The sequence below is a fragment of the Podarcis muralis genome, chromosome 10 (genome assembly GCF_964188315.1).
Source record: "Podarcis muralis chromosome 10, rPodMur119.hap1.1, whole genome shotgun sequence".
NCBI classification, from domain to species: domain Eukaryota; kingdom Metazoa; phylum Chordata; class Lepidosauria; order Squamata; family Lacertidae; genus Podarcis; species Podarcis muralis.
The window spans coordinates 57,647,056-57,671,848 of record NC_135664.1 but is presented as its reverse complement, the minus strand read 5'-3'; the positions used below and the strand labels follow the sequence as shown (position 1 = coordinate 57,671,848).

General features: G+C 47.9%; 2 protein-coding genes across 9 annotated transcripts in view; one reads left to right on the top strand and one right to left on the bottom strand.

Moving 5' to 3' along the window:
* Positions 1-24,270, top strand: part of WASHC1 (WASH complex subunit 1) — a 73,109-nt gene extending 48,839 nt beyond the window's left edge. For 2 of the 3 annotated variants that reach the window (XM_077935127.1, XM_077935125.1), the window contains exons 3-11: positions 332-443; positions 2,726-2,872; positions 5,926-6,062; positions 7,923-8,058; positions 8,808-9,012; positions 9,853-9,999; positions 10,747-10,905; positions 11,877-11,945; positions 13,445-14,244. In XM_077935127.1, coding sequence (XP_077791253.1) covers positions 332-443; positions 2,726-2,872; positions 5,926-6,062; positions 7,923-8,058; positions 8,808-9,012; positions 9,853-9,999; positions 10,747-10,905; positions 11,877-11,945; positions 13,445-13,596 — 1,264 coding nt within the window. In that variant the 3' untranslated portion in view covers positions 13,597-14,244. Of the gene's footprint in view, positions 1-331; positions 444-2,725; positions 2,873-5,925; positions 6,063-7,922; positions 8,059-8,807; positions 9,013-9,852; positions 10,000-10,746; positions 10,906-11,876; positions 11,946-13,444; positions 14,245-23,357 lie in introns of those variants that run through there. The other variant, XM_077935126.1, reaches the window with a different exon arrangement.
* The window catches only part of DDX11 (DEAD/H-box helicase 11), a 34,895-nt gene continuing 25,027 nt past the window's right edge, over positions 14,926-24,793 (bottom strand). For 5 of the 6 annotated variants that reach the window (XM_077935120.1, XM_077935119.1, XM_077935124.1 and 2 more), the window contains 8 exons: positions 23,364-23,436; positions 22,009-22,112; positions 21,516-21,665; positions 19,918-19,986; positions 19,658-19,758; positions 18,844-18,928; positions 17,642-17,717; positions 14,926-17,176 (listed from right to left, as the gene is read on the bottom strand). In XM_077935120.1, coding sequence (XP_077791246.1) covers positions 16,905-17,176; positions 17,642-17,717; positions 18,844-18,928; positions 19,658-19,758; positions 19,918-19,986; positions 21,516-21,665; positions 22,009-22,112; positions 23,364-23,436 — 930 coding nt within the window. In that variant the 3' untranslated portion in view covers positions 14,926-16,904. The remainder of the gene's footprint in view (positions 17,177-17,641; positions 17,718-18,843; positions 18,929-19,657; positions 19,759-19,917; positions 19,987-21,515; positions 21,666-22,008; positions 22,113-23,363; positions 23,437-24,793) is intronic. The other variant, XM_077935122.1, reaches the window with a different exon arrangement.

Genomic DNA, 24,793 nt, shown 5'->3' with positions numbered 1-24,793 from the left:
TAACGCCTCTTGTTTTTCCAGACGTAGGTTAGAGAGGGGTGTGTGAATGTGTGTATAAAGGTAAAATTTGCATTAGTTGGTCTGCCCACTTTTGTCTCTGACCTCACCCACCACCGGCATGTGGCCCTCCAAAGACTGCCCAGAAAGGAATGCGGCCCTCAGCCTGTAGATTGTTCCCCGCCCCTGCTGCAGACAAATGCAGAAATAGCAACACAGAAGCTGGTTTCAGGAGGCCACAGGACAAGTCTGAAAAGTGTAGGTGGCTGAGCAGCTAAGTGGTTTGTTGGCTTAACAGTTGAGTATTTCATCTGAACGTTGGATTCTTTCTTAGGATTTCCCAGCAAGTGGAGGCTAGCCGGACACAGCTGCGGGCTATTGATGAGAGAGTCACTCTTGCTCAAGCCAAAATCGAGAAGATAAAGGGCAGCAAGAAAGCTATCAAGGTACCGCATGCTTGCTGTGGCTACTCTTCTGAAATCCCTCACACTGGTTTGACTAAAGGGCCCAGCTAATTATAGATGGGAATCCTGGTGTCGGTGGATTCTTGCAGCTGCCCAGTCCAGATTTCGCCCCCTGCTCTTGGCCTCCGTACTGGAAGAAATCTTTCCCCTGACCTGATGGTCCAAATACATTCTGCATGCAAGGAAAGCCAATGTCATGCCCTCCAAATATTGGTGGACCTCAGCTCTCGTCATCCCTGACCATCGCCCTTGGCAGCTGAGGCTGCTGGGAGTTGGGCCCTATATGTAACACCAGTGTCCCCTTTATGGACTTTAGTTATCCTTTGATTTGGGTCGGAGGAAGAGGAAGTTTTCACTGGCAGAAAAATGCAGGGCATTACAACCACAAATCCGAGGTGTTTGGAATTTTTCAGAGCTCTTATGCTGAAGCACTGCACAGCTCTAAGCCTCTCTTCTCTTTTTGGAGTGGGGGTGGAATTCTATTGCCTTTAATCTCCCCAATTCAGTTTCTCCTATTAAATCCTAGAGCATTAGTGAGCCCAAAGGATGTTCCTCAATAGATGCCCCTGCTTTCCAATATTCCAAAGTCCTCTTCTCTTTTATTATTTCTGCCGCATTTCTCCCCCTCCCCCGGTGCATAAAGTGCCTTGCAGTATTTCTATCTTTCTTTCATTGGCAAATGGCTGAGTTTGAGCGTTAGAAGTCAGAGATGAGGGCTCGCCCACAGTCACTGGGGAGCTGTTTAGCTGAGACAGGGCTTAAACTGATTTCCCCCGTCTGGAATCACATTGACCCACAAGGGGTCTCGCTAGTTACATTGCAAGTGCTCCATTCTCATATTATGCCTATGATTTTGAGTCCACTAAGTGCATTGTTGTAAAGGGTTCTCCTAGGAGGGTGCCCTTAGACAACCCCACCTGCTCAGGAGTTCCTTGGAAGAGGGATGCCTAATGACCAGCATAAAAACCAACCCTGCCAGGTAGTACCTGCTGCCACCTGAGCCAGGGGAAACTCAGGCTCTTTCTGGACATCCTTGGGATTCTCAGAGGCAAAAGACAGACCAATCGCTGTCCTTTGAGCCCCGAGTCCACAGTTACTCAACAGCATAACGCCAAGCACCCAGGTACCAGATTTAGAGCCACAGCAGGATAAGTGCAATACTTTATTAAGGAGGGTATAAGCATAAAACCCACTGCCAATAAAAGACAACTAAGAAAAGGCTAAGGACACGGGTGGCGCTGTGGTCTAAACCACTGAGCCTCTTGGGCTTGCCGATCAGAAGGTCAGCGGTTTGAATCCCCGCGACGGGGTGACCCAGCTCCTGCCAACCTAGCAGTTTGAAAGCACATCAAAGTGCAAGTAGATAAATAGGTACCGCTCTGGCGGGAAGGTAAATGGCATTTCCGTGCGCTGCTCTGGTTCTCCAGAAGCGGCTTAGTCATGCTGGCCACATGACCCAGAAGCTGTACGCTGGCTCCCTTGGCCAATAAAGTGAGATGAGCGCCACAACCCCAGAGTCGTTCACGACTGGACCTAATGGTCAGGGGTCCCTTTACCCTTTACCTTTAAGAAAAGGCTAACGGTGCAAAAATGCATAACAAAGCCAGCTTCTCTCACCCTAATACCAACCATTAAAGTCATGGGCCCCACCAAGGCAGCAGGCTACACCCAGGCCTGCATAGAGGTTGCAATTCACAACCCTTCTTTGAGCCAGGCCCATCAGACCAAAGCCAGAGACCATTTTAATACAAAGCTCTCTGCATATAGAGAAGGGTAGATTTTACTTAGCCAATCAGGGTCTTGGGGCTTCTCCCCTCCATCGCTGGAGGGTGTATGTTTTTGTACAAAATCTACGTTCTGGTTGACCATGCAGCTGCTCAGTTCATTCCTGCGCATCGTGACCTTGGCACCAGACCCTCACAGGTGGCAAGATGAACTAATTAATGGAGCTTTTCCCCCTCAGTGGAGACTGTACTCTAATTCTCAGTAAAAAGCCATTGAAAAATGAGTCAAAAAGGGGGAGTGATTTCTTTGCAATTATATTCCATATCTCAGAGTGCCTCAGCATGACTTGTAGGTTTATTGCACGGGTAAGGAATTAAAAGCTGGGAATTGAAGGCACCCAAATGCCGTTCATGAGTCCTAGCTTTGCATTAACAGACTGATCCCATATGTGCTCTTTCCATCACCACATTGCATGTGTCCAGGCAACATGCCCTTTTCCTGTTCGGATTCTATTTCTCCCTTTGCGTTTGTCCTCCCAGGTGTTCTCCAGTTCCAAATACCCTGCTCCTGAGCGGCTGCAAGAGTACTCCTCTATTTTTGCCGGTGCTGAGGACCTGGATGCACAGAAACGACCAAGGCGCAAGATTCAGAGCAAGCACAGAGTATTTGATGAGAAAACTCTGCAGGTAAGGCGGATGGGCAGCTTGCCGGCATCCTGTATCCACAGGGATGGGACTCCTCTTGGGTTTGGATTTTGAATGGTTGGGATGTGTGGATGAAAGCCTTAATTGGGGTGGCAGGAATAGCATTAGGAGAACCCTAGGGAATCAGAAGTATGGCAGAGAACAGGAGGGTTCTCTACCCCTGTTGCTGTATCAGGGTACCAAATCAGGGTGGCAAGTGTGTGTGCGTGCATGCGCATATGTGCGTCCGTGTGCCCTACTGACTGTGTCACCCAGAGGTGGGGGACAAACTGCTTTCTGAGTTGTTTGGGGCCCACACGGACAGGCTGAGGAAGAAGAGAGGAAAGCAGCTCTCAGTTCCCTTGGTAATTGTCTACTTCTCCCAGGCTCTGGTCCGGAGGTTTTCAAATTCTTATGCCTAGGAAGTTCTTTGGATAGTTCTTAAGGTGTTCTCCATAACGTGAGCTTCCTATTCACAAGGAGCTCCATTTCAGAGTGTTCTGCCCTCGCTAGAACATTGGAGCTACCGAAGCAGAGTCTGTGCCCACAAACCTGGAGTATTTTTCCTTTTAGCAAGTAAGTTTTATAATGCAACTGGCAGTTCCTCCAGCTCTTAGGATTCCCTCTGGGATTCCCTTGTTGGCTGCGGAGAATCAGCCAGTTAAGTACCCGAGAGTGGCAAGCAATATAGCTCCCCAATCATTTTACAGGTCTTATTTTAGCCAGGGAAACGTTCTTATCCTCAAGAGGAGTGCCAGCATGTGATGCTGCCTTCCTCGGACGTGGCTAACATGCAGTTCTGGGAGCTGGAACAGATGGGGAAACTCTTCTTCTTTTTTTCAGACCAGAGATCAACTATAAACTGCTTCTGGGCGCACTCTTTCTTTCCTCCTTCCTAGAGAACCCAAAAATAAAGCTGCCTTTGAATTATTCAGCGCCTTAAACTTTCCTGCAGTTTAATGGAAGCCGAGTCTGTCACAGTAAAAAGTGACATGAATATTTCAGACTGGGCTTGGAAGTCATGGGAAGTGTGCGGAGAGCTTGTTAGCCCACCCAAAGGCAGGGCTGCTCCCAGCTGCTCCCCTCTGGCCCTCGCTAGTCCGCTGGAGTCTGCCAGTGACATTTTTCAAAGGGAGGCTGATAAAATATGCCACGTGCTTCTCTCTGAAGGACACATAGCAGGCATATCTGGAAGCGTGTTACTAGCCCTCACAAAGATGGCCATTCAACTCTCACGTATTCTCATGAAATGAACAAAAACAACACTCCCCACCACTGAGTTAAGAGTATCAGCTAGCAGATGGCGGGGAAAGATCTCTGCCAAGAATTTTAGTGAGCCACTGCTGCTTTGGGCTGAGTGGGCAATCTAGTCTGTTTCGCTTCCCACGTGCAAGGCTCCAGTTTAAAAATCCGGAAAGTACGAGTTGGGAAGACCTCTGTAGAGGTAGCACCGCAGTGGAGTATAATTCTCCATTTGATGTTTGAATACCTGCTGAACCCATCACACCTATGCTATAGCGGGGAGGCAAGAGCGAAGCTACAGCATCATGAGAGATGCGAAGCGAGACCCATCAGACAGAGTGGCAGGCATGCAGTGCTAATTGAAATTTATCAAAGGGAGGCTTTTGCAACCACTCGCTGCTCCAGGACTAAGCGAGGACAGGGAATGCTGCTAGCAAAGGCATCAGCACTCTGTGGTGCTTAAAAATTAAATGTTGATGCATGAATATTAATGCTCAGAGGGAAGGCTTTATTTCTGAAGTTTATTGACCCCTTCCCCAATAACAGTTCGTCCTTTCCTTTTACCTTGGAAAATGTTAAGATGTTCATTTCTCAGTGTATTTCAGTTTATCTACATAGTCTCTCTCTCTTACTCAAAAGTGTGTGTGTATGTGTACCATATATCATAGCATCATAGAGTTAGAAGAGACCCCGAGGGTCATCTAGTCCAACCAAATCCAATTTGGAACCCTGCTTAGCTTTTTGCAAATGTGCTAGCAGTTTTATTGCTGCACTACTAGGTATATATGTGTACACAGAGAGAGAGAGAGAGTGTGTTTTATTGAGGAGATATAGCTATATTTCCAATAAAGCAGTACCATAAAACAGAAATACAACATAAAAACAAGTTCAATTACATTATGAAAACAGATGAAGCAGGAATTCAGTAGTAACAGGGTCCAGTCTTATGGGTCACACAGAGCCTGGGCAAAAAGGTATGTCTTTACAAGACATCTGAAGCAACTGATTTGTGCTGCTCAATGTACAGCGAAGGGAAGAGCATTCCACAGTGCAGGAGCAATGGTGGGAAAATGCCTATTTTGAGGGTCACCACCCTGTGATACTCTGAAGGCTGCAATGCCATGGGCAAAATTCCCCAAATGATCTGAGCTATCTAACGGATCTATGCAGGGGCAAGTCATCTTTCGGGTTTTCAGGTCAGTCTTCCATGCTGGTCACAAGACCCTGACCTACTCATGCCTTTAACCAACCAAACCCCCTATATCTTTAACCTCCCCCCACCTCCAAATCACCCATTTGGCTTTGGGAAGAGAGCAGGGGAGGCTGCGGCAGAGTCAAAGAAGACATGGCAGGCAGCATTTGGAATAGGTGAGATGGTGAACTCGGATAGGAGGCCAGGGAGGCCAGCTTGCGTGTCTTGATTTTTTACCTGTGAAGTGTTAGAGGAAACGTCTTCTTCCTTTCTTCCATCTAAGTACTTGGCTGTAATCATTCCTGTGCATTTGTGGGAGGGGGGAATGAAGTGTTATATTTGGAGGATAGAGTTGCAGTGGGGGGGGGGGGAGCTGCCCTCCAGCCTTAGCGGGGACCTCACAGGGGGTTCCCTGAGCTGGAGCAATGTCTCTTTCAAAGGCAACCCCAGAGTGCACAGGGAAGGAGCAATACTGTTTGACCCACCCACCCCTCTCAACCCAAGAGAAAGTGTGGCAAGCAGTGCAGTGTGCTTGAGAGACAGAGGTGGCACCCTGGGAAATGGGCAAAGAACCCGCCGCCTTGTCTACGTTGTTGACAGCTACATTGCTTCTGTTTTGCAGGAGAAACTGAAGTACTTCCCAGTTTGTGTCACTGCAAAAGTCCATCAGGAAGACGATGCAGAAGAAGGTCTCGGAAGCCTCCCTGGGAATATTAGTTCTCTGAGTTCTCTGCTGCTCTTCAATACTACAGAGAACCTGTAAGTGTTGCCTGCTAATTGATGCTTTTTGCTAGTCCCAAGTGGACTGAAATACCTGCTGTGAAGGACGCTGACACCCTCCTGCAGCCCCAACCCAATACGGTAGCTCACTACCAACAGATGAACCTCCCCTCCTTTTTTCTTTTCTTGCCAGGACTCACTCACAGGAAGGGATGAAGGATTCTCACGGCCTTACAGTGGTCTTCTTGGGAATCAGGAGAGTGCCTGCCAAATTCAAAGTCTCCTGCCTGGTCCCTTTGGCCTGCCACCCCTTCTGATCTCCCACACACGTTAAACCAGTAGCGTACCTTCTTTTTAGCTGAAATAGTCCAAGCAACATGAAGGACAACCAACACCTGAGTGTGCCCAGTAAGCAGTACAGCCCAGAAATCCAATTAAGCAGTTTATTTAAGAGGTGCATTTTTAAAAAGTGGAGAGAAGGGGGAGAAGCAGAGAGTGTGCACAGTCCAAAGGATAATAAAACACTGAACTGGACTAATTCATTCTAAACTAGGCAAACTAACAGAAGCACTGTAATCTCTGAAGCTGGCAGCCCCTGCAGCTGGTTGCAGTATTGTTGGCAGCATTTTATTTGTAAGGGCTCTTAGCCTGGATGGGCTCCTGATTGACATGTGACTCCAGGGTAGCCAATCAGAGAGGCTACACATAGCCAGGAAGGTGCAGACGACACCTTTCTGGAAATTAAGAGATTGGGCAGCTTCAGTGTTGATTCCTGCCCAAGTGGTCCAGCTTTCCTTGTAGACGGTCAGCTTCTCAGGAGGTGCTGTGACTTTTCTAATGGACATAGTGAAGGACTGGAGAATGTGGCTGTCTTAAAGGAAACAGGCTAGGGCAAGGCAGAGCTGCATCACACCTGCTGAACTTGTTTTATTTCTGAAGCAGCCACACCTGAGGATCCCTCTTAGTCCTGTTTCTCCCTGTGAAACCTACCCATCTGAAGCCTGGTTTCCTTCCCAGCCTCTTCCTATTATGCGGATTCTTCTCTCTCCTTCCCACCCACCATCTACTTGTTCCTCTCCCCCCCTTTTTTCCCCTCTTTTTTCCCCTCATAAATATTTGTGCTTATAACATTCTGAAGCACCAGCTGCGTGTGCACTTGAAAGAGGTGTGTTCTTGGGGCAGTGGATTTGCCCTGGACAACAGTATAAAAAGTAAGAAATGAAGGGGGAGGGGGAGGTTTGAGCAGAAGAGAAGAAATGTCAACAGGTTGATGTGTCCCTGCTCTTTCAAGTTCCCCTTTATGGTACCCTCACATCTCAGTTGCCTGTGGAAGAATACTTGCCCTTGACTTGGGCCCTAGCTGGTGCAATTTTATGCAGTTTTGTGGCCCAGTGAATTAATTGTGAGCAGGATTTTAGACGTTTGTCTGCTGCGGCTTCCTTGGGCAAGGTAGAATCTTTTAACCTTAGTTTTTCATCAGCAAAATGGGAGCAATGATGATCTGGCTAGAGAGCATGAACAAAATTTAAGGAAGTGAAGATACAGATATGTTTCAAATCTTCCTCCGACTTGGGAGCTGCTGTTGTCTGACTCTTCAAGGTTACTGTTTTTGAAATTCTTTTTTAAATTTTTCAAATCACGTTTTGTTATCCCACAATAAATCGGAGGTGGAGCTGCTGCTGTCTGTTGTGTTGCTTTGAGGGCGATCTGTGCAGGTTCAGGCTTGCGGCAGCATTTCTTGGCTCTCTGTGGAGTCTGCAAGAAGGTGAAATCCTGATAATTGAAGCAGGAACTCATTTTCATTTTAGTCTGGCCCCACATTCCTGCCTGCGTGAGTCTGCTGTGCTCTGGTTGAGATGAACTAATGTGATTCCCCCCCCCTTCCTTCTTTGTGGCCAGTTACAAGAAGTATGTTTTCCTTGATCCTCTGGCTGGAGCGGTAACCAAGACCCATGTGGCTCTGGCGACAGAGACAGAAGAGAAGCTCTTTGATGCCCCGCTCTCCATCACCAAGAGAGGACAGCTGGATCAGCAGGTGAGACATTCTGGGGTGTGAGGTGGAGGAGCCAGGGAAGGTTTAGGTTTCTTAAATGTGTGCGTTGCTTCCCACTCTGAATGTCCCAAAGCAATTTATAACCACCGTAGAATAATATTGCAGTGATTAAATCACACAAACATTATTAAAAACAGATTTAACAGTACTGTTGTTATCACTGATGCTGCCCAGGAATGAAAAAAATGCATTTGCCTGATGCTGAAATGACCAGGTTGGTGCCAGGCAGAGCTTTCTGGGGAAAGCATGCCATAAGTTGCAGGAGGCTGCTGGAGAGACATCCCATTCTGTCATGACTCTCCACACCTCCCTCAGAAGAGGCATGCAGAGGAGGACCTCAGAGGACTTCTCTCGGGGTCTGGGGAGGTTCACAGAGGGGAAGATGGTCTTTTTTGGTGAAGGTGAAGAGATTCCAAATTGCCCGTCTTCCCAGGGCTAGGCTCCAAGTGTTGGGGATGAGGGTGTCCTCTGAAAGAGATCCCGTTGCCTCCCCACACCTTTCTGAGAGGCCTGTTGTTAGCCCTTAACTACCTCACATTTGATTTCAGAGAAAGAAGGGTCACCGTGAGCTTGCCAAGAAACTGGCGAGGGCCAGTAGCATGTACATTAGAAGAGGGAGGCTCTGGTTGCCGTTTCTCCCCATGTTCCTCCTGGTTGTCCTGCTTGGGTGTGTGTGTGTGTGTGTTGCTGTTAACCACAACTAATAGTCTCACTTTTTGTGTATATTCCAGGTGGCTGAAAATTACTTCTACGTGCCCGATCTAGGGCAGGTGCCCGAGATAGATGTGCCTTCCTATCTGCCTGACCTGCCTGGCATTGCCGCTGACCTCATGTACAGTGCTGACCTTGGGCCTGGCATTGCACCTTCTGCTCCTGGCCCCGTTGTACTGGATCTCCCCACCTTCAGCACCGAGACGGCAGAGCCCTTCCGGCAAGGTATTCCTCCTCCTTTTTTGCCATTCACCAGCCAAGATGGCTAGACTCTGCCTCCACAGTCGTGGGCAGCAATGCTTCTGAATACCAGCTGCTGGAAACCACAAGAGGGGCAAGTTCTCTAGTGCTGGGGTCCTGTTTGCAGGTTTCCCACAGGCATCTAGCTGGCCACTGTGAGAATGGCCATTGGGTGATCCAGCAGGCTCTTCTTGCCTTAAGTAGAATCCTATGCAAGGTCTGCTAACATTCTACATTGTTTGTTTCTGAAATGTAGGTGGAAGGAGAGAGCATACCGATGTTAGCTCATGACCCTTGATCCCTGCTCCTGATGTAAAGAATTAGACCCAGAACATCCTTGATTTAGTTTGAACATTGGGGAATAGTGATTTGGGGCTGACTTGTATGGTGGTCCTGTTTCTTAGGAGGTTTGGGGTTGTGACAGTGTCTGATTTGGTTGCAGAGGGGTCAGACCATTTCCTTCTGTGACTTATTACTAATGCATTCCGCCACCCTGCCCCCGTCTGTGTGATAATTGTATTTTTTCTTGAAACATGGGGGTACAACTAATTGCTGTCCTAAAGGCCTGCAGAACTGAAAACTCAGGAGCATCCAGGACAGGGTTGGGAAACTTGTGGTGCTCCAGATGTTGGCGACTCCCTTCTGTTGACTCCAGCTAGCATGGCCAATGGTCAGGAGCAATGGGAGCTGTAGTTCAGTGACAGCTAAAGGGCCACAGCTTCAGCAGCCTCAGTCTAGAGGGGAGGACTAGTGATGCGGGAAGAGGGCTTGCGTTTGCACTCCCCTTTCATTTTGTTAATCTTTATTCCATTGTCCCTCTTTCAGATCTTCAGGAGGATGCACCCCCACCACCGCCTCCTCCCCCACCTCCACCCCCACCCCCTGCGAGTGCCCCACCTCCCCCACCCCCTCCTCAGGCCCCACCTCTCTCCAAGTCTCAAGGGAGCAAAGAGAGCAGTGCAGCAGCATCAGGTAAGGCTGGCACGCTTCTGGGTTATTTGGAAGATTGAATTGTAATGCAACTGTATAGCCTTTTCATGTGTTCATGAATCTGCACAGTCTAATTGTAATTCTTACAACAGGGGTGGCTAACCTGCAGGTGGAAGGGTGGGGAACCTGCAGCCCACAGGATATTGCTAGAGCTCGACTCCCATCATCTCTGACTATTGAGCTATGCTGGCTGCGGTTGATGGGAATTTCGAGCCTAGCAACCTCTGGTGGGCCACAGGTTCCACACCCCTGCTCATTACTGTCCCCCATATGACAGATTTGGGGTGCAGAGGGAGTGGGGGGGAGCTGAGGCTGACAGTGGCCTGCCTAAGTCCACTTAGCAAGTTCAGGGCTGGGGTGAGAGTTGGACTGAGGACTTCCTGCTTTGCAGCTCAGTCTCTCTAGCCACTACACCAGCATTTGTTAAATTTGTAGTTAGCTTGACCTCTCCTTTAAAGGAGATTTTCTTGAGCTTGGTCCCTCCCCTGGGATTTGCACCTAGAGAGCAGGGGGACTTTGAGGGAGGGAGTGGAGTGGTTTAACATATGATGCTCAGGAAGCCACGACACGAGAACTCCAAAGCTCCCAGGGCAAAAACAGCAGAGCTCTTTAGCAAGGCATCTTGCCGCATCCTTTTGGACTGGTCCCAAAGCCAATTCAGGCATGCATTCCCTGCTGGGGACCACATTGTGGGTCTTTTGAAGAGCCCATTTCTCTCCCTCTCTGCAGCTGCTCTTCAGGGGGCGCCAAAGGAGGTTGTGAACCCGTCGAGCGGCAGGGCCACTCTGCTGGAGTCCATCCGCCAGGCTGGCGGCATTGGGAAGGCAAACCTCCGCAGCGTCAAAGAGCGGAAGCTGGAAAAGAAGAAGCAGAAGGAGCAAGAACAAGGTGCTGGCTGCTCTCCCCGTTCTGTCCCCCCCCCCCCCAGTCAGAACCAATGGGTTGTGTCAAATGCGATCAAACATGGCAGAGCCTAAGGTGCCCCCCCCAGCAGACTGGGTCCTGTATTTACTGACCACGTTTAACCTCCAACTGCAAGACTACGCTACTGCATTTCCTTAGGAATGACTTGGCTGCTGATTAGAAAGGTTATTATGGGAAGCATTCTCATACTGAGAACCAAGGTGGCAGGTTAGAGGAAGTGGCCTCTTAAAAACATGGCCTAGCCTTTTTCTAAGCCCTCTTCACTCTCTGCTTAGGCTACATCACAGCCTTGCATTTCCTTAGGCTTGGTTCAAATAAGCTGTGTGGCGCTAATAGGGCATTTGGTCTGGTAGGGCAGGTGGCAGGGAGACAAGCACAAGGGGGGTTGAATCAACTAATGCTAGGCTTTGTCCCCTTCTGCCCAGCCATGAGAGCTAGAACCTTGTTGCTTTTTAAAAGGAAAGCTCTGGATCCGGTTTCTGTGCTCCTTTGGCACTGCAACACACTCATAGCCCTACCCATGTACAGTGGTACCTCGGGTTAAGTACTTAATTCGTTCCGGTGGTCTGTACTTAACCTGAAACTGTTCTTAACCTGAAGCACCACTTTAGCTAATGGGGCCTCCTGCTGCTGCCGCAGCACAATTTCTGTTTTCATCCTGAAACAAAGTTCTTAACCTGAAGCACTATTTCTGGGTTAGGGGAGTCTGTAACCTGAAGCGTATGTAACCCGAGGTACCACTGTATTGTATACCAATATTGCTATTGACTTTCAGAGCGGTGCAGGTAGAGCGATCCCACCAGGTTTCCCATTGTCTTTTTAAAATTGAAGTCTGTCAAGTACTATATATATATATTTGCCAGCAGACTTCCGCTACTTTCTGCATTCCATTATCGTCTGTCTGATTTTGTATTTGTGGTTTTGTTTCCCCCCAGTGAGAGCCACAGAGCAGGGTGGAGACCTCATGTCAGATCTCTTCAACAAACTGGTCCTCCGGCGCAAAGGTACGTTAAGATGCATCAAACTGTTCCCTCTCCAGGTTTCTAGCAAGGCAAAAAGTTAGGGAGGCTGCTGACGGCAGAAAGTATGGCTTTCAACCAAGTGGCTTGCTGTTAAGAGGTATTTTTTGCCCCTGTCAAAATGAATTTGGATTCTCCAAGTGTTCCAAACTAATCAGTCACTCAGATAATGTCAAGAGGTTTCTCAAGTGTTGGATATGAACACTCAGATATCCCAGCTAAGCTGCTCTTCTTGCCCTCTGCTGCTTGTTAACTCTTCCTCCTTCCCCAGGGTTTTAAGGCCCTTTTGGGTGGGGGAAAGGGGCAGGGAGGGCATGGCAGCAGGGGTGGCAAGGGGCAAGCCCAGCTGGAGTGGAGCAGTGCTCAATAGATGGTTCCCTTTTGCTTAAATTGGGGCTGACCTGTTCAAACCAGATGCACCCAGCCCTACTATGAATATTCACACCGTCTCTAGGCTTCATCTGTACTAGAAAAGTATTGATGTCACTCCCAAAAGATTGGCAGGGTTTGCCAAATCAAGCACAGCTAGAAGACTTCTGTAGTGGGTGCACTGCAACAGCAGGACTCTTCTCTCTCCTCTCCACCACAACGATTCAGTTTGCTCCCAGATCTGTTACTTCTGGAGCAAAATCTGTAGCCCCCTACCAAGTGAAACAGGCTCCAACTGTGTTTCTTAATGTGAAACTCACTGCAACAGACTGAAAATCCATGTGCAGCAAAATAGCACGGAAGATGCAACACCGGGTTGCTTTTGGCTGACTTGGCTGTACATAAGAGCCTGCTGGATCAGGCCAATGGCCCATCTAGTCCAGCATCCTGCTCTCAGTGGCCAACCAGATGCCTCTAGGAAAGCAGCAAACAGAACACGAGCACAAGAGCTCTCTGCCCTTCCCATGGTACCCATGGTATGCAGACAAATTACTGCCTCCACACTGACAGCCCTCCTCCTCCTCCATGAATTTGTCCAAAATCCTCTTTTAAAGCTTTTACCTGTCCTCTAAGTTATTCCAACATTCAGCCTTGTTGGATGTCCACAAGTTCTAGTGTTAGATAAAGAGAAAATCTTCTGTATCCACTTTCTCCATGCCTGCATAATACTTTTCTCTAAAGTCCCAAATGCTGCAGGCTACTGTTGTTCTTGAGTTCCCAAGAAGGGAACATGAGCAGTGGCAAGACAAAACACTTCCTACAGAATTAGGTCCAGGCCTGACCATGGTGTTCTCTGAGGACTATGAGGCATTCTCCTCCCATTAAGCCCGTAATGAGGAATTTCTCTCTCCCAGGGGGCAGCTATAGTGCAAAAGCAGCTTGGTTCTCTGTCCCTGCCTTAAGCCTTCCTTTCCTGGGACTGGCACCGGATTCGACAGGCGGCTTTCCGGTTCACTCTGCTTCTGTTTGTTGAGCTAGTTTGCTTCCCTTGCCCTCTAGCTCACCGGCTGCCACTGGCTTCATGCAGCGTGTGCTTTCCTTTCCTCCCAACGCAGGCATCTCTGGCAAAGGGCCTGCAGCTGGAGGAGACAGCAACACCCCCAACGTGCCAGCGGGCGCCTTCGGCCGCATCTCTGATACGATCCCCCCTCTGCCGCCACCCCAGCAGCCAGCTGGTGAAGAGGATGAAGATGACTGGGAGTCCTAGATCTGCTCTCGGGGCTTTGTCGTGAGTTCACTTCCATGCTGTTAACCTGGGACGGCTGCTGGGCTGCAGAAAGCGCTTCAGTAAGAGAGAGGCAACCTCTGGTCAGGGACACACTGGTCTCATCGAGAGATCTGATGCTTGTCTTTCCCCTTTCCCCGTTCTGGCTTGTTTCTAACTCTTGCCAAGTATGCTTATTGATGGACAGCTGCTGCTTCCGCCCAGCTGTGTTGAACCATCTCAAGTTGCCCTCTCTGCAGGACCTGCTGCTCATGCTCAGAAGACCAAAGTCAGGTTAGTTTCTCTACTTCTGAGAAGAGCTGCCCCTGCAATGGGATGGGATGCATGAAAGAGCATCATCAAGGCCGTTATGGTCAGCAAAAAAACATTTCCCTCCTTGGTCTGAGGCCTGCAAGGGGGAGAGATATGGGCTTTGAGGGGTGCATAAGGACTGGGAGAGGTTTTTTATTTTCTCTCTCAGTCCATTTTTCTATGTAGTCGGCTGTGCAAGGAAGCAGCACCCTGACCTGCCAATGCAATGGAGTACCTATTTTTAAAAAGTCAAATGCAAGTTAACTGCTGATTTGTTTTCTGCTATGTATCTTCAGTGCAGACTGTAAAAGACAGAATTAAAAATCTGATACCCAGGAAGACAGGGGTGATGCCACTTTTTTTTACGGCCAGCACAGCTAAGCTTTTTTGAGAAACCACACATACGCCTTGCCCTATTTGAATGGCCACAGGAGAATCTTAATTACACTACTGTAGTATAAAAAACATCACTCTCGTTTGTCTTCTCTGCCCCCAAACAATAGGAGATCATCATATGCAGGAGGTAAATCTACTTCTCCCCTTTCTCCTTACCCTCTATTATCTGTGGACGAAAGATTACATTTGCTTATGGTCACATTAGGTTAAGGCAGTGGAAGCTCTTTTTAGTTGCTCTGGGGAGCACTTAACGGCTGGGTGCATCTTTAACAGGGACGTATAATTGGCCAGGAGTTCTTAGCTATCAAATGGCTATGGTCTCCCATTTATATAATACTTTAGGAACTGTAAAAGGTGGATCCCGCTTTTAATGCATGGAGGGCTGTAAGGAGCAAGTGGTTTAACGAAGCCTTCCGTTCTTTAGTTCTTGCATGCATGCAAGATCTGTGCCTTCTTTCCTGAGGCTTTAAAAGGGATCACACTCTCTTTCTTCTCCCCCCCTAAACACAGCTTGTCTTCTTCCCTAGATGGACCAGTAACTACTTCACCAGTCCTGTGGCTGTTGCTCGGACAACAGGAACTTTTTTGCTTAAAGTTCAGATAAGCAAGCTGAAAGCTTAGCACTCCCTTTGCTGAAAGGATTTATTCAGTTTAAACTTCTCATCAGCCAGGCTTACAGCTTCAAAAGCTGAAGTGACCCCAGTCAGTGTCCTCCTGACACACGTTCGCTCTCTTTCACTTTGTAGTTGGTCACATTCGAGCAGAGGGGAAGGGGAAAGCAGCTTTGGCTTCTCACGCTTTAAAGCATATTTAAAACAGACCTCTACAATTCTCCAAAACCTCTGCTTGGGTTTTCTCTCCCTCCCACCTGAGCCAGTTCTAAAAAAACCAAAACTACAATTTTTCCATTGACTTGTCTGAGATACAGGCATAGCTGTCAACTTACTCCGAATAGGATTCCTCACAAGGAAAGGGATAAGGGAATTTCCCTTTTAAAAAGGGAAACGTTGACAGCTATGGATCCAGGACAAAGTACATCAGTTCCACTAATGAAAATCCCTGTAATGTCCAGAAAAATCCAGACGTAGAGATGTCAAGAGAGAGAGGGGGGCCCAGAACCACCACTCTGCAAATATGCGAGGAGGGGAAGGTCTAATGAACAAGGGATACATCACAAGGGATACAGCTGCTCACTTACCCTCAGGAACAGAGCAACTCTTGTCTAGCACAAATAGAAGAGCACCCCTCTCCTCCCACAGGGTTTCTGTAACCTGAACTCATAGTGCAACATGCCTAAAGGCTTGGCAACACAAAACTCCTTAAGCATGAAGTTTGAAAGAATGCTTTAGCTATTGAGAAATTCAAAAACAATATTGACAAAGAAACACTGAAGGCACTTCACACAGAGGGATGAGGCAGCTGCAAGCATTTCCGTTATCTGAAGGGTAAAGACTCACAACTGGATCTCTTCTCCACATGAAACTGCAGAACAGAAAATGGAAATTACATCAGGCATGGAACCACCAGAAGCAACAAGGAGCACAATCCCAACAGCCCAACCCAACATGAGCAGGTGTTAAGCACCTGCTGGAACTGGGGAGGGGGAGGCAGAACTAACTAGTTCCAAGTTGTGCCCCCACCATTTCTCCCGCTTAGTTCTACAATGCCAACATTGAGGCGACACAGGAGGAAGCTGCTAGGCAGGGCCACCCGCATGGACTGGATGTAGAGAGGTGACAGCCTAGGGGGAATGGAAAAACTGGGGGGGGGGCTTTTTCCCCAAGCCTTTTTTTTTGTTTTTTTCCCCCCAAAAAAATTGAAGGGAAAAAAGGATTATGAAATACCTTCTTTCCAAACAATACACAAATGTTTAAGACCAGGTGTTAATATAGTTAGTCTCCTAAAATGATTTCTGAAACTCTAAACAGGAAGACTTCTTTGTAAAACTATGTACGGTATCATTACAACAAGCACCAAGTTGTATACTCTCAAATCTAAGCACAAGATGTATATCTGCCTCTTGGAGGACACCTGCCATTGTCACAAGAGAAGGGAGAAGGATTTAGTGCCTTCTTCGCTTGTGGCCCTCTCACTGGCACAGCCGGTGCATGTTTCTGCCCTCTTAACTAGGCCTCAAAAAACTTGGGAGTGGGAGAAAGAACTGAGCAACGTTCATATTGTTGCCATCCAATTCATGCTGCTGCAAATCTGTTGGATCAAAAATTCAAAAGACAAAAACGTAAGCGATGATAACACCACTTCTGCATTTGACTGGACAACAAGGCCAAGGAATGCAGCCTGGAATTCTGCCAAGCCCATCCCTCCTGCAACCTGGTGGCAAGAGCTTTGCTCAATACAGCCGCCACCTCCTCTTGCTTTCTTGCACACTTCTTCCATTTTCTGCAGCGTGTGGCGAGGGGGAACCTGGTCTATGCTTGGAAATACACCAAATCAGGAAATAAAATGACATGGGGGGAAACTGGAGGAAAAAGTATTTTCCCCCTTCCAATAGCTTCGAAATTTCCATAAATTTTATGTCTAACGAGATTTAAGAAAGAAGGCAGGTATGTGGTGATGTTGGTGAGCTGGTGTTCCACACATCCTCATAAACCAACCTCCATTGCAGGCCATGATATCTTACCAATGCCAAGATTCTCATTCCATGCAGTGTGTGTGTGTGTGTGTTGTGGGAATAAGCAGAGCCTGGCATCAGGACTCACCTTTCTTAGTGCTGCAAAGGCTGGCCCAAAGACAGGTTTGGTCTGAGTCCTGCTCTTGATCCACTGAGGTAGTTTGTTGAAAATAGCTGGGCGGGCATACCTGTGATCTAAGAGCACAATGCTGGCAAAGTCCTTTTGATGGCGAATTGCTCTTCCTGTTAAGAGAAGCCCCATACACAAATCACTCAGCTGTCAACTTATTACAGCACGAGCAGCCAATGTGATGCACTAAGGCAACCTCACACATGTTCACAGAATTACTGTCCTCTTTCCACCTACCTACGTATGAGATAACCGCTGCATGAAAAAGAAAACCAGTTCCTCTTTTGGCTTACAAAAGCTTCCTTGCCCAGTTACTGCTACGAGGAGATTCTCTCTTACCATGAACAGCTAGGCATGTGGCTATTTACAAGGCTGGGTTAACGTGACAGATGGCAGCTTGAGGACTGCGCAAAATTATTGACAAGTTGGTACTTTTGTTCCTGTTGCTTTCACTGCTTGAGAACCTCAAGGCTACATGCATCAGAAATAGCTGCTTCTAAACTCTGCCAGCCCACAGGAAGCCACCATCAGTGCTCTGTTAGAAAACATCAAAACCCACTTGCGAATTCTGCACTTACCTATTGACTGGTTGACCGCTTTCATGCACAAGTTCTCAATCAGAGTTCTGCCTGGTGCCTGGCCTGCGGTTTTTGGCTGGAGGAGGGAAACCAAGATGACAGAGGAAGGTAAGAATGAGCAAAGTATCCCCAGAGTCAAGAGCCTTCCTGGCTACCCACCCTCAATGCAGCAGTTTCAGAGGGCAGCACCAGAGCAGGCATGAAAACAGCAATGACTTGAACTACATTTTGGCCTGCCAGTCAAGTCAGGTTGCATATCCAGTACTAGCTGGAGCTGGGCTTGAAGAAAGGGTAAAAGGAGGAGTCAAAAGTACACAGTAGGGAGCTATCCTAAATAATGGGGAAACACCTGTCTAGGTGTTTAGCTTTAGAATAAGGTAACGACAAATGAATTTCAAAGCCTGAGATTCCATCTTGATTTGGGCCCTGCATAATAAGTAAAAATAAGATGTGTCCCAGGAACTGAGCATGGAATGTGCTGCTTGAGATACAAACACACATCCTGCCTGATTTACCAAAGAACAACCCCCCCAAAAAAACCTTACATCATGAAAGCAGCAGCACCAGCTCATTCCCAAGCCAATAAACAGCCAGTGCTCTCCACGCACAGGGACATTAAGGGCAATTAAAACAACATGCATGGCTCATGCACAACGAGCGAATCGTGTCACAGTATCAAGGAGCGATGAATCAGCCACCTAAGAGGAACTGTGCACAGTTTCCCCCTCACCTCAGATGTAATAAAGTTTTCAGCTGAGGCTGCCTTATGAGCTCCCCGTGAAGAAGCCCTAAGCACCGTTCTGCCTGATGCTATGAGCCTCTGTTACCAGCCACTAATTTGATACTGCAGTAGTTAAATTCCATTACAAGGACCAAGCTGTTAACCTCATGTAAGAATGGGGAATAATTACAAGCCTCTCTCACTTAAGATGAATGAAGTGTGTGTGTGTGTGTGTGTGTGTGTGTGTGTGTGTGTGTGTGTGTGTGTGTGTTTTTAAGCACTTTGGCTTTAAAGGAGCAACATTAACTTTCTAATTTGGGTGGCCAATGGGGGGGGGAGGTGGGGGGGAGTAGCTCTTTCCCAAGAACAGCATAAAGGTACATGGCTATGAAAAGAGATCTCCATAATGCAAGTGTGTCCCTACACTGCTTTGCACATTGCAAAGCAGATCCAGCAAGAGTGGAAAGGGGTGGACAGTTACCATAGTCTTGTCAAGGTATGCCATTTTCTCTTGAAGTTCTGGTGACTTGATGTTGGGGTAAGGCATGCCCACCATGATCACACACCTAGGAATGGGGGGGGGGGGAGGCAAGAGAGAGAGACAGACACCCACCAACCACAGGTATTTCGTTAGCTCTTGTAATAATACCGCAATGCCCCTTTTAGCAGGAAAACGTCAAAGAGGCCATGTTTCATCCTAACATTGCATTAATAGGATTGTGGAGCAAGTACATTAGATACAAGACAGTTTTCCTCCTCCTGGAATCATGCATAAGAGCTCAGGAAACTTTCAAATAAACAGAATTTGGGCAACCATTTTTTGGATGTGTGTGGCAGAAGGAGGTTTAATCTAGCGTACGTTTGCTCCCTGTGCAAACCTGTCCCTCTAGGAGGAGCACTTCTAGCTCAATTCAATTTCTGAAACCGATTTTAGTCCTCTAAGTAACAGTGGGGTAGGACAGAGCCTTAAGAGGAAATGCTAAAGGCAAATCATCGCTTAAGGAAGTACTTCCAACATCCAGAGGCTGCTAGTCTCCAGTCTATGCATTTAATAATTTTATTATTTATATGTCACCCATCTGACTGGGCTGCCCTGGCCATTCTGGGCAGCTTCCAGCAAAAAAGGAGGGAAAAAACCCACAGTAAAACAGTTCCTTTGCCCCTCTACCTCACTGCCAAAATCAAAAACTTGAACTAGAAGAAAGTATTTATTTCAGCTGCAGAACTGCACTGGAGAGAAAGGGTTAATGGGGGGGACGTTTCCCACATCTCATGATCACAAGCCAGTCATTTACCTTCCCAGGTCATCGGAAAAATTGATTCCTTCGCTCATTTTCCCACCAACGACAGAGAACAGCAGCGCTCCTGTCATGGGGCCTCCTGATTGGCTGCAACGCTGCATAAAAGAAAGCCCCGCCCCCAGGGGGTGGGTGGTTAAAAGCTGGGAAACGAGCGCACCTCTGGGCCAAAGCAGCAGAGTTCAGCTTAGCTGATACAAGGGCATTGCCTTTTTCCACTAAGTACCTTAGCAGCCTGCCAGCCCCTTGGCTCTCACCTTGATGCTCTTGGCATATTCAGCCAACACCTGCTCCACCTGGTTCGCTCGCTTTGGTTCCTGAAATATCTGTTTAAAAAACGCAGAAAACATCAGCTGATGGAGAGAGATGCTGAACTCCCACAAAGCACATCGTCATTATCAGTTTAGCTGCATGTTGTCTTTCTGCACACAAAAATCATGCTGAAAGTTGCTTAACACAAGCAATACATCACAGGACCAACCACTGCAAGAACAATTTCATAAAAGCAAACAAACTTAACAGAATACAAAACAAAAAACAAAAAAAACCCACCCCAGAATTTCAATTCAGTAAGTGTAGCAACATTACACCTCCAGGCAGTAGCAAATACAACAACTCAAACTTGGTCCAAAATATTCCAGCAGCTGTTTCTAATTCACTACAGATTAGACAAGAATCAGGTGAATCTGACCCAATATGGAGGCCTCAGCTTCCCCACTGAGAATTAACTGCTCCTTTGGCATTACCGGGGGACGTGGGTGGCGCTGTGGGTAAAAGCCTCAGCGCCTAGGGCTTGCCGATCGAAAGGTCGGCGGTTCGAATCCCCGCGGCGGGGTGCGCTCCCGTTGCTCGGTCCCAGCGCCTGCCAACCTAGCAGTTCAAAAGCACCCCTGGGTGCAAGTAGATAAATAGGGACCGCTTACTGGCAGGAAGGTAAACGGCGTTTCCGTGTGCTGCGCTGGCTCGCCAGATGCAGCTTTGTCACACTGGCCATGTGACCCGGAAGTGTCTGCGGACAGCGCTGGCCCCCGGCCTATAGAGTGAGATGAGCGCACAACCCTAGAGTCTGTCAAGACTACCTTTACCTTGGCATTACCAGTTCAGGCAGCATCATAGCAGGAAACATGGAGGAAGGCGACAAAAGACTTAGTACCAGAATAACCCCCTTCAGACCTGTGTAGCATCTGCACCATCACAGCAAGAGGATCTTGGCTTTGCTTTTATTTATTTTTAATTAAAAACACAGATTTTGTCAGTAGGAAACTAAGGTTCAAATCCCCAATTGACTGTGATGCTCCTCAAGTAGGTCCTGGGCAACCTGGTTATGAGGTTGAATGGTTGCTCCTTGGAGGAAGAGGACACAAACAGAGAATCACACACACACAACTGAATGGGTTTTTATTATGCAATGCCATATGTCCCGTTTGCTCCTGATTTGTTGGGCTCACAATGAACTCTCAGGATTTAGCTCTCCAGGTTACAGAAGCTTAATTTTCGATTTGCAAAATAAATTTCAAATGGCCCTCATCTCTGGGCTCTTGTCTGCCTCCGCTGCCAAAGAGCCAAGCTTGCTGCGCTTTGAGAAAGCATGGAGCAGCGCTTAATCTAATTTAGACCCAAGTACACCAATCAGTCGCCCAGCAAGTATTGCTTATTCATTATTGGGGGGGGGGGGTGGAGGGGAATTGGACATATAAACAAACATCCTCTCTGCTTCACTGTGCAGGCAGCGGGAACAACTCAAGGAGAGGGAACAAAAAACAGAGCAGAGGACTGTAATCAGCCAATAATGGTTTGATTCCGGAACGAATGGCTTCCGCTTAAAAGCACCGGCAGCACCAGGCTGAGCAATTACCTTCTTTTTAGAGGCCAGCTGGGCAAGCACCCCGGTCTTCTCCCAATGCGTATAAACCTGCTTCTCGTACTCGTAAGAGGGGAAGAAGCACACCACGCCCCCAGGGACGACGTTGCACAGGTTGCAAAGGATCCGCCCCACCTCAGCCATCTAAAGAGAGAAAAGAAGCCGCCACAATCTTTAGGGCACCGGATTCAAAAGCCACTGTCTGTATATTAGGCCCGGAGGAAGGGGCCAGCCCCCAAGCCCCACCCGCTACCCTCCTCTCCTCCACCCCATTTGTCCCAGGAGCGGCTTATTATTTTGTACGGAACGCACTGCCAGTTCTGGAAAGGCTATCAAAATGGAGTATCAAACAGCTGCTGTGATAAGAGAATGCTGGGCTTGATGGGTGCCTGGTCTGATCCAGCAAGGCCGGTTGCATCTCCCCCAGCAAGCTCAAAACAGGAAGCGACATATCTTGAACAGTCAAAGTAATGGGACGGATACTGACCATCTGAGGTAGGCCTCGCTTCTCATAGGTGAATTCCAGCTGCTGGTTGGATGGGCCGCTGCAGAGGATGATGGGTAAAATGTTGTCTGGGGGAATCACGTGACCTGACAACATATGAGCAGGCAGAAGGAATGAGAGGCAGCGAAGCTGAACAGCCGTCCCTATTCATAGCCGCTTGGAAGCAAAGCCGTACCCGAGCCCACCTCTGGACCCACAGGCCACCGTCAGATTTCAGTGATCAAGCAAATTGTGTGGCAGAGTCACCTTAAAGAGAGCCACTAAAAACACAAGGTGTAATTTAATCGGAGCAAGGATTCCTTACTCCCTGACTGAACGCTTGAAAGTCACAACTGAAGGGGTGACACGGGAAGCAAGGTGGGATGTGAGTTTGGCACTGACACCTGTGCATAACACAAGCAGCTGTGGATTCTCATAGCAAGCACTGATTCTCTCTGGGGACTGGCATGAGCCACGCTGACTGCTGATTTCATGACATTTCTTCTCAGCCTGGAGATCTGTAAACAGGCATATTTCCATGGCGACACCCACGCTTTCAAGATTCTCTCCTCCTAAAGAAACGGGTCCTTGAAAAAATGCCCTGAATCACTCCTACTTTGGCAAGCAGGAGAGAAAGATCATTTGGCTCTTAACTTTCATATGCTAATAGCAAATTGGATTACCCAAGTGTGAATCCTTACACAGCCAAAAGGGCACCACCCACAAACAAAACTGGGGGAGGCAGGAATGCTTAGGGAAACCCCAAGGTTTGAGAAGTACAAAAAGAGAGAGAGGAAGCCTAAGTGGAAACCACACACACACACACCAGTCCAATGCAGACAAATTCCCAGTGGGGGCTCAGTGAGGGACTTGGGGGGCATGGATTGGAGTCTGCTGGAAGCAGGCATGGCTGGCTGGAACCCTGAATGGGAGCAGTGTTTCATTGCAGGTCCCATTTGTCCGAAACATGATGTCCCTGTCCTACACAGTCATGTTCATATAGCAGGAAGCCCTAGTTAAGTCACTGGAACTTGCAGCCATCATTGCATTTTCCATCTTCGGTTTTTAAAGTGGAGGGAGGGAGACAGCAGTTCTGGCCCTTCTGCTTTCAGCTTATTGCAAGTAGAGCTGCATTCACCAGTATGGATGCTGCCAGGGATTCCCCGCGTAAAGTGGTGCTGGAGGTGGGAGGCCGCTGGGCTGCAGCATTTCGGCAGGCAAGGATGGAGCAGGGAACGTTTTGCTACACACAGTGCCATAGCAACAGGCAGGCAGGGTCCATCTGCCCACTGCAATTTGCTGGATGATAATAGTAATTTTAAAAGCACTCCTTTCCCTTCCCTGTCTCCGAGGCTCACCGCAGGAGAACTCCTCGATCCTGTCGGCACCGACACCAGCGCAGACAAGCAGTTGCTCCCGGAAATCGGCCACCTGCAAGTCACAAGGCTTTCATAAAAAAATAGGAAGGCTCAAGCAGCAGGCAGGGCTAGATGGGTGACCTTGGCCAAAATCAAGGGCAGAGCACATGGGCCCAAGTCCTCCTACGCAGAAACCAAATCCTGCTACCTGTGTAGGAAGATGCAGTATATATACCAGTTCATGCTACTTGTCCATAGAGCCCAGTATTGTCTACTCTGTCTGGCAGCAGCTCTAAAGAGGTCTGCTAGTGGAGATCTTTTTAAGTGTAAATTGCAAGAACTGGACCTGGGTGTCCTGCATGCAAGGAATGAGCTCCCTTAGCAAACTATGGTCCAGTCAGACACACTGACCCATTGCACCACGGGAAGAAGCCATTCAAGAGACTGAACCAACCCTCTCAGCATATCGCCTGTTTCTGAGATGCCTACAGAACCTCCCACAATCTCTTTCACCCACAAGGCAAATATTTCAGTGGTGCACTGTAGTAATATTCAGCTGTGGTTGCCAGCCTGCCCTGGACTTTAGCTGCTGTCAAGCTAGCTTTTATGATTTATAGCTGTTTTTCTGCAATTTTATTGAATCTGTATCTTGTCATCTGCCCTGGGAATCTGCTAAAATGAAAGGTGGGTTATAAATGCACCTAATAAAATAAATAAGCAAAACAAAGAGCAGCCCAACTCCTTCCATTGCATCTCCAGAGCACACGAGTAAGAGAGCAACTTTCTAATAAATTTATCACTCTGGTGTGTGGTCTTTTCTTATTTATTTTTTTCTGGGCTCCTCTATGTTTTAAACTGTTGTTGCTTACTTTGAATTTTTCGGAACTTTAAAAAAAGTTTTAAAGTATTAATGTTGTATTATCTTGATTTTATGCTCTATAAACGCACTGAACAGACTCTATTCAGAAAGGCAGCCTAAAATAAGTAACGTTCAAAAATAACATTCAGAAACCCCCAGTGAAAAGTTCTTCAGATAATGCCTGCGTGGAAAGACAAACCCAGATTTGCAAACTATCCTTTTAAGGCTGGCTGTACACCAGCAGGTTGTCGACATCGCAACTGAACTGTGACACCAACCAGTTGTGTGCCACATGTGGAAGACCCAAGTGGCATTTGCGCCACAAGGTTGGTGTAATTATTAGGCTGCATCCAGAAGAGTAAATGGCCACAAGACCATTGCAAAGCTTGTGCCTTCCCACATTTCAGGAATACAGTGCATACTCTGACCATTTCTCTTATTTCTGTCCCATCTGACTTGCTTTTCCAGATGGTGCAAGCAACTCTGTCTCCCTCAGTCCCACTGGCCATGCTAGGAAATGAAGTACAGTACTGCCACCAAGTGGCTCCTTCATCACATCGTCAGATTTTGT